This window comes from Polyodon spathula, unplaced genomic scaffold, assembly GCF_017654505.1.
Source record: "Polyodon spathula isolate WHYD16114869_AA unplaced genomic scaffold, ASM1765450v1 scaffolds_808, whole genome shotgun sequence".
In the NCBI taxonomy this organism is placed as follows: domain Eukaryota; kingdom Metazoa; phylum Chordata; class Actinopteri; order Acipenseriformes; family Polyodontidae; genus Polyodon; species Polyodon spathula.
In genome coordinates, this window is record NW_024472295.1 from 1 (window position 1) to 9,422 (window position 9,422).

The following is a 9,422-nucleotide window of genomic DNA, read 5'->3' on the forward strand; positions in this document are numbered from 1 at the left end:
CTGTCACGGTCCCAGCCAGACGAGCGATCATCTCGCTCTGTGGGAGAGGAACGAATTGAACTTATTATAACTTACTGTGCTGTATTCAAGGACGCAATGCAATTGGATTTTAAGTCTTGGTTGTCCCAGACTCGTCTTGGCCACGAGTAATAACGTCCCTCCTCGCCATGTCCCTTGGCTCTAAGCACTAGCCCACACTACCCTTTCTCCCTAAACTAAACGGCAAACTTTTAATGGACCATAAAGATTGCCAAAGTGTTTTAAATAATATAAAAGTATTGGTTCACATGCTGTTAAATATTAGCAATAAAAAGGTGCATATCAATTACGTGGCGTGTTCTGTATACCAGATGGAAATTTGCAACTCTGCAGTAAAATGAAACCGCAGGCACATGTTACAGCGTGACACCCACCAAGGGCAATCCCATACAGTAGGGGGACGGGATTCAGCGAGACACCTTCTTACTGGATGACACACAAGACACAGATCAGCACGCAGAGGAATTGGACTGCCCCAACATACCTTTCTCTTGTGACTGGTCTGCAATGTCCACCCGAATTCTTCGGTTCCCCAGGTTCTAAAACACAACAGTGGGGGGGGGGGGGGGGATTCACCAGTTAATAATGGTTGTAGCCCCACCCCTCCTTTTTATTTTAATTCTCAGGAACATACTATCAGGTGAAGCAGCAGCTTCCAAAAATACTAAAAAAACATTTAAAAAAAATAAATCAGATTCTGTCCTATTTAAAAGCAGGAACACATGTGTTTAGAAGGGATTGGCCTTGATGGACAGACCAGTTTAGTTCCCAAACGTCTCTTAGGTCTGTAGGCTCTTATATTTTGTCCCTTTTGCTCTGCGATGCAGGAATTTCCTGTTGCAGTTTCACCAACACATTCTCGTGACATTCTTTGGCTGGTAATAATAAACAGTCAACTAGACTCCTTTTACAACAACAAAAACAACTCAAAACGTCACGCTACAATAAATGCTTAGAGCATGCGGCCCAATGTCCCGTCTCAAATATTCTGCGGCCCCCTCACCTCCTCGTTGAGGGTCAGTGCTCTCAGTATCGAGTCCACGTCATCGAACTCTGCGTACCCAAAGCCTTTGAGTCGCTCGGGGTTGCTGGGTTCACGAGGCAGACGCACAGCGCTGATCTGCAGGGGTGGGGGGAAAAAAAAACGAGGCAAGGTTAGCACCCCTGTCCAATTTAAAAAAAAAAACGCACTAATCATAAAAGGATTCATGTAGTCATCCTGTGGGGGCTAAATAACAATTGGAAGTTACTTATGTATAAATTAACTTGCAACATGCCATCCGGACAGCCTACACGCTTGGATTAAATCCAAAATTATGGCTGCGCCATAGCCATTGTAAAATACAGCCATGGAAGCGCAATCAACTTTGATTCATTCAGGCTAAAGTATCTAACGCCACATGGGAGTCAATTCCCATTTACGGAAGACACTAAGCTCAACCCCGCTACCTGGGCTGCATATTTGACAGTGGTTAAACATTCACGGAAAATCTGTTTCAACACCCTCGCTGAAGTTTAAGCTGATAACTATCATCTCATCCAAAGCCAACACATCGGGTGAAAGGCTGCGGAAGGTCACTCACGTTGAGCCCCCTGAAGAATTCCTTGATTGATTCCTCCGAGACGTCGTAGGGCAGGTTCCCCAGGAAGGCCGTGTAGGGGGGCCCGCGAGGGAGGCGGGAGCGATCCACGTTGGGCTCGCGGGCTGCGCGCGGGGCTGTGGGCAGGATGGAGCGGTCGATCGCGGGCGCGCGGTACGTGTCTTCTTCGGTGTGCCACGAGGTGGACACTGGGAGTTAAAGGAAAGAGAAGTAAAAACAAACAAAACAAATTATAATCCCATCGTCCTCAATTCCATCCTAGCCCCCGTGCCTCATTTATATTCGGTTTACTAGGATCTGAACTGCTCTTAAATCATGCAGCTATCCGTGCGACCGTTGCTTAGCGTGATTTCTAGTCTCTTTAGCTGTGCAACTGTCCGGCATTCTGACCTATGCCACATTACCTCCCCCCCCCCATCTCCACAAATCTTTACTCTCTCCAAAATAGTTCCAGCCACGCCGAATCAGTAGCGAGCCCCCTTGATCACCCCTCACCCACCAATCTTCTAACTGCGCTGCCACTTACCATCTCCCTCCAGGTCATCTGTCTCGTCGGCCCAGCTGGTGGGCTTGACGGGCGCATAGTTGGCAGTGTTGTTGCTCCCACTGTCCTCCGCAAGGAAGTCGGTAAGAGTCAGGGTCTTCCCCTTCTTGTTCTTCTTCTTAGCTGCAGGACGAGATAGACAAGCAAAAGCAACAGTGAGACACAGCACTGGCCCACAGCCTGCGGAGAGACAGTATAGCACCTGACATCTCGTCTTCCAAAAAATCTACAGTCCACAGCACGTCCACAAGCTTCCCCGGGCCACCACACCACGAGGGCAGAGTGCAAGCCAACGTTATCTCAAGAAGCACTGGAACCCAACCCTCTGCCACTGGCGGCAAGTCCAGAGGAAAGAAAACAAGCATTTACGACGCTTCCAAAAGATTTGTGCTTAAGGATAGCCTACAGGCCATAATCTATATTATAAAAAGACATTTAAAACAATCAAAGAGGGTTAAGAACACACTCTAATCTTCGTGTTACCAAGGAAGATTTTAAAATCAGGGCCGAAAAACGTTTTTGCTTAGTTTATTAAACTATTGTGTAATACACGAAATGGATACACATGAGACTCCACCAATGAGAATTCATATTGCACAGGGCTGCACAGAACTGTATAGTAGACCCTGCTATTACACAAGCACTGTATTCACAGCACTTAGTCCCAGAAGTCAAGCTTATTAAAACCACCAGCTAATTCTTTACACAAATAAACTCGGATTGCATTCTGCATTATTAACACAGACAGAATGACAGACTGCAGGATCTGGGGAGATAGCGCACCATATGGCAGGGAGACAAGCACATGTGCTGCTTCCATATTGAGGCCTGCCTGCTTATCTCAGCTTGCCATGTATTATCCCGGCTCAGCAATGCAGACGGTTCCACACAGCCAAAACTAATCTCCTTGCTTTCATTTTAAACACAAGAATAATCCAGGTAACGTTTTCAAGCTACGAGTTACTTTTTAAATTTAAACAGGAGAAAATAAATTAACTTTCAATACAGAGTGAAATATAGAGCATATTAATTTTTTTAATCATTTCAATCAAAGCAAATTATATAATTATGGGGGGATTTTTTAAAAGATACGACCTTCAAAACAATGGAAGCAACTGAGGGACTTTTCGGGAGGAAGCTGGGGGAGGATCGATAGTTTTAATAACTTGCATCTGGCTTGACAAGCAAGCTCACTATGATGAGTGGTCCCCCCCCATGAAAAAAGGGGACAACCCATACAGGTTACTCCTGTTTGCATGAGGTTAGACTACCAGGCTACAGCAACTCTGCAACTGCATGCAGGACCTACACAAACAAACTGCATGTTTAGATGAACTGCACCTGGATACCTGATCAGACAGAGCTAGCCCCCATGGTAAAGTGGCCGGTACTTTGCATCCTCATCCAAATTTGAGAGGAGACCACATTGTGCATGTAGTCGTGTTTTATAGTTGGTATAAACACATCCTTTATTCGTCTCATTTTTAGTCTTTTAACAAAATGGTCCCTCATTAAATGAACATCTGATCTTATGCACAATAACCGTAGCACATCACATGCTGCTGCACGTCGCGATACACGTCGTATCGCGACATTAGGGTACCGTGACACCCCTAATCCTCAACGCATTTGCTCCGTTATCGACGTCATAAGTGTTTCACAAACTCTGATGTGTGTTTTCAAAGGCAATCGTTAGTCTGCACCATTAACTGTGAAGAAATTACACAACACGGCGCAACGACGTTGCGATGCCAGAAACGCATAGGACTAAGTTTGCGACGCATGTTTGTTAGTTAAAAAAACTTGGTACTTCATTTGCATTCGAGTTAAAAACAAAAAAGACTCCGCTATTAAAGAAACGTCTAGGCTTAATAAAATTGCCCCCGCCCTTCCATTTTGTCAGAATGGCTTAGTCTGGGCAGCACTTTACATGCGTGGCAGGAATGCAACTCAAACTCACAACTCGGTTCTGGATACCGTACAAGATATAAAACAAAACCAACACAGAAAGCGTGCACAGCACTTAAAAGGTGTATATTATGTATTTTATATATATTTTCCAGTAAAATCGCGTTTTTTTTTTTTTTAAACTTTGCATTTCGCTCGACTCAATGAACACGTTAATCTAGACTGAACTGAGCCAACACCTAGGTGTAGAAAAACTCAAGACGCAGATAAGGTTTAAAAACGTCTACGGCGGGGAGGCAAACATTTGCTGACGGTGTGCGCCAGCTGATGGTCGGGGCATTTCGCTATGGGATGCACAGGCCTGCGCCATCGATTTTAACAGCAGCACCCGCGCAGTCTTGCTAAACACTGGGCTCCTTATCCTCGGGCCTTGTCCCGGGACAGTTTGACATGCCAGTCGTTACAGCGGCGAGAGCATGGCCGCGGGTTGAGCCGGGGTGCCCTGTTAACACCCCGCTTTCTGATCTGCGCCTCCCTGTTCCTCTCCCCACCCAAGTTACACGTGGGGAGCACCTCAATGCCTCACAAAACACCCCCCCGCGCCTGCGCTGCAGCTCCGCGCCTGCGCCCTGACCCGCTGCTCTGGCGGACACGATCTGGCAAGACGAACCCCGTGCCTGCGCAACAAGCCAGCGGCAACGCGGAGCACAATGTGGCAGCCTCGCATCTAGCAGCCTCGCCGGACCCCGAGCGGGATCTGCACCGGGCAGCGCCCGAGAGGCGGCTGCGGACCCGGGGGGGCACTATCCGGCAAGGCGGGCTCCCCCCGGCTCGGCCGCTGCGTCTCTCCAGCACAGGCAAAGACCACCACCACCTCCCCGCCCCGGTAAACACAGGCAGCACCTCGCCGCGCCGCGCTGTTCCTCTCCGCACCCCGACCCAGCGCGGCTCCCTAAAGCAACCCTTACCTGAAGCCGCCATGATGCAGAGTGAGTCCGAGCCGGAGACCCGGATGGAGGCGTCACGTGGTTATCACCGGGAGCGCGCCTCCGTGCCCGCGGAGCAGGCCTGGCTGAACCGCCTCCCTGTGCGCCAAGCAATCGCACATTACACACAGACAGACACACAGACACATGCACAGGCAGGGACAGACACACAGACACATGCACAGGCACAGGCAGGGACAGACACACAGACACATGCACAGGCACAGGCAGGGACAGACACACAGACACATGCACAGGCAGGGACAGACACACAGACACACACACAGGCAGCACAGGCAGGGACAGACACATGCACACACATGCACAGGCAGGGACAGACACACAGACACACATACAGAGGCACAGGCAGGGACAGACACACAGACACATGCACAGGCAGGGACAGACACACAGACACATGCACAGGCAGGGACAGACACACAGACACATGCACATGCACAGGCAGGGACAGACACACAGACACATGCAGGCAGGCAGGCAGACAGACACACACACACAGGCACAGGGACAGACAGACAGGCAGGCAGGCAGACAGACACATGCAGGCACACAGACACACAGGCAGGCAGGCAGACAGACACACACACATGCACAGGCAGGGACAGACAGACACACAGGCAGGCAGACAGACAGACAGAGGACAGGCAGACAGACACACAGGCAGGCAGGCAGACACACAGACACATGCACAGGCAGAGACAGACAGACACACAGGCAGGCAGGCAGGCAGACACACAGACACATGCACAGGCAGGGACAGACAGACAGACAGGCAGGCAGGCAGGCAGGCAGGCAGACACAGACACAGGCACAGGCAGACACAGACAGACACACAGGCAGGCAGGCAGACAGACACACAGACACACACACAGGCAGGGACAGACAGACACACAGACAGGCAGGCAGACAGGCAGACAGACACACAGGCAGGCAGGCAGACACACAGGCACAGGCAGGCAGACAGACAGACACACAGGCAGGCAGGCAGGCAGACAGACAGACAGGCAGGCAGGCAGGGACAGACAGACACACAGGCAGGCAGGCAGGCAGGCAGACAGACACACAGACACATGCACAGGCAGGGACAGACAGACACACAGGCAGGCAGACAGACACACAGACACATGCACAGGGAGGGACAGACAGACACATGCACAGGCAGACAGACAGACAGATATACACACGCACGCACGCACAGACAGACAGACAGCACCATAATATGGAACTGCCATCTGGGTCAAAAATGCATTGTGCACAACGCCTTTCAAATATTCGCTGCGCGTACTCATTTGGATCAATCAGAGCACAGAAGTGGCTACGTGTACCAATTTTAATTGGTACGTGTTCCATCTGAAAAAAACAAAAAATGACACGTCTACGTATTTCCTACGTTGATGTCTAGTCACTTTTGACTTGCCATGACAACGTGTTCGCTTGAGATAGCTTCTTCTGCACAGCGTGATTGGCGCAGTAGCCAATAACTTAATCAAACATCAATTTAAAATACGGAATATTGCAAATATAGCGGCTAGAGAGGTTTTTTTTTTCTGCTTTGCAAGCATGCATTTGCTGAATGCAGCGGTCTCATTGAGGTTTGGCATTTGTTATTTTACGTTTTACAGGAACCTTGTTTATTATCAAGTAGAATACATCTATTAATAATTGACGCTAAAGTCTCCTGCTTCCCCGTCCAAAATAGCAAGGGTCATCACAGTAATAATAATAACAGCCATTAACATACACCCTTGTAGCACTGACATAACTAAATTACAACAGTCCAGCAGCATCGTTAAAAGCGTGCGTCGGTGGGTTTTCAGTAACAGTTTTGCTTTATAATACTATGCATTGCACACCCCCCAAAGTAGAAAGCGAAAGTAAACAAGGCTATCCAAAACGTTCATGTAAAGTATGTTTTGAGACGGCTTTTAAAAAAACATTCAAAGGCTCAGATTGCCTGATGACTTTTGGAAGAGCGTGGAAAATGTGTGAGGCGACTTTTCATCGGATCATATAGAACACGCACTACCTTCTTTAGATGTACTGAGTGCTCTGATTTCATTGCTAAGAGCTGGTTAGCTTCAAATCTGAATCACACGTAGTAATTTATTTAAAAGCCAATTTTGAGCCAGCCGGCCTTCCATACAGTAATAATAACCAAGTGTCTGTTATTCTGGAAAACCTTATTATCTTTTATGGGTTCATGAATAAGTGAGCATGCTAGGGTAAGAGGGTAATGGGATTTATTTAATGGTATAATTCCAAAATAAACCGCTTAGAATAATACTTAAAGTGTTATCAAAGGTTGGTGGTTTACAATGAAGAAATCTCCATTAACCGTCCTGTTTCGAGGCTGTTTCACCCGACACTGGTTTTCAGTGACATTAAATGACCCCCCCCCCCCCCCCCCCCCACCCAAACATAATGTATCGGTTCAGTATGGTTCAGTGTTTACCTATGTAGCTTTGCAAGCATGAAGAAAATAAAATGCTTTCACCAGGTCTTTTATTATTCTTATTACATTTGTATTGTTATTATTATGTCTGGAAATGGCTGCGCCTGTCTGGAGAGCTGTTTATAAACAAGGTTTCTATAAATCCGCACAAGGCAGAGGTCAGTAGAGGCTCGTTTTCTCTGCCTCAGCATCTCACTGATTAAGATCTTCGGAAATGAGCAAGGACATTTTAACAGAGGTGGACAGAGACAGCGAAGAGGAAGAGAAAGCGTCAGAAACTGCAGACAATAATGGTGTTGATTCTGATTACCACGAATCATCCTCTGATGAGTCCGACGATGCCAGCACTGAATCTGCCACGGTTTCTCCTTCAACATCAAAGGGAAGAGGTGGAAAAATCAAACTCTCCCACCAGCCAATCGCTTCGAATGTGAAACACTCAGATCAAACCACCAAATCAAGGTAGGCTGTCAAATTCCAATGCTGTCAAAAGTGTTCCGGCCTGACTAGATATGCTGTTCCTTGCATTCATGATATAGCATCAGTGTTGAATCTGTTCATACCACCAGCAGAAATCTAATCCTAGAAATGACCACCTTGCAAGACACGCGTGTTCTTGGTTCAACTTGATCATGTTGAGATGCAATGCATAGACTGGGTTAATTTTATTAGCTGGAGTCTACACAGCCGAAGGAGAAGCACCTGTCAGTTTGTGGAATACAGAAGAGATATTTATCAATTCAAGGCTGTTTCAATTTGTTTGAAATTGCACCGGTTCAATATGACCCGAAACGTTAAATTCTGAACATAATAGCTTTAATGAAGAAAAACAAAAAGCAAATCGCATCAGCATAACCAAATCCGATCAAAGCAGAACATTGTATTTATACATTTATCCGCATATAGGAACACCTCGTAAGAGAACACTTTGCCTAAGAGAACGCCTTGTGGTGAAACTGATTTTTTTCCCCATTGTAAATACTAAAGGAACAGGAACTAAGCTTACAAGAACACATTTTTTAGCGATTCGTTCACAACTGATAAAGTGCTGTTCTGGTGAGTTGCTTCATCATTCTGTTAAATATTTTTCTGCATGTCTTGAGTACTGATCCTGTCCAGCTATTCATAACGAACCTAGAGCTGCTGCAGCAGCATTTTTTAACGTGTGTAGGGGTGCTGTGTAAATTTAGTCTGACAGTTAGTTTATTAACGTTCGTTTGCCTGTTACTTTATTATTATGTTTTATTCTTGCCTATCGCTTTTCTCTTTTTTTCTGTTCATTTCATATATTGATGCACACGAGTCATGAAAGCAATACCTATTTATTGATTTATTGATTCATACTGTGTCTGGTGCTCTTAAGGAGCACTTCGGCTAAGAAAACACTCCGCTTGCTTTCCCGAGAGCGGTGTTCTCTTTACTAATTTAAACTTCAACCCACAATTTATAGAGAAGTACTGCAATATTTTTTTTTTTCAGCCACACGAGGGCAGCCTGGCCCCTTTTTATTAGGCTGCAGCTGCACGCTTTTTTCTTGCTCAGTCCTACCTTGTCATCGATGCAAATGCAACTGGGGACAGCAGCGTCACTTAAAACAACGGACTGATTCATTATTAACCCTGCTCGATATTCCAGCATTTGCTGGTCAGCGGGGGACCGCGCTGCACTAATCCAGTATTCGATTATTGGGACCAAGCCCTCCACAGCATCCCAGCAGTGAACTCTGAATCACCTAATTACTGCTCTCTCTGATCCCCTGAGTAATTAATGAGTTAATAACAAGAATCACACCCCCTACCTTCAGCCTGCGCTCACACAAGCACTGCAAGGCACACAGAGAGGTATGGTAATGTTAAAAAACCCATGACAAA

General features: G+C 46.9%; 1 protein-coding gene across 1 annotated transcript; it reads right to left on the minus strand.

Annotated features, from left to right (window-relative positions):
• Nucleotides 1-4: 4 nt before the first annotated feature.
• LOC121308958 (eukaryotic translation initiation factor 4B-like) lies at nt 5-5,149 on the minus strand (the record flags this gene model as incomplete). The annotated part of the gene is made up of 6 exons (XM_041241711.1): nt 5,061-5,149; nt 2,167-2,307; nt 1,623-1,828; nt 1,043-1,159; nt 524-578; nt 5-37 (listed from the first exon to the last, which is right to left on the minus strand). Coding segments are annotated over exons 1-6 (565 nt in total), but the record flags the coding sequence as incomplete, so codon positions are not given.
• Nucleotides 5,150-9,422: the final 4,273 nt, after the last annotated feature.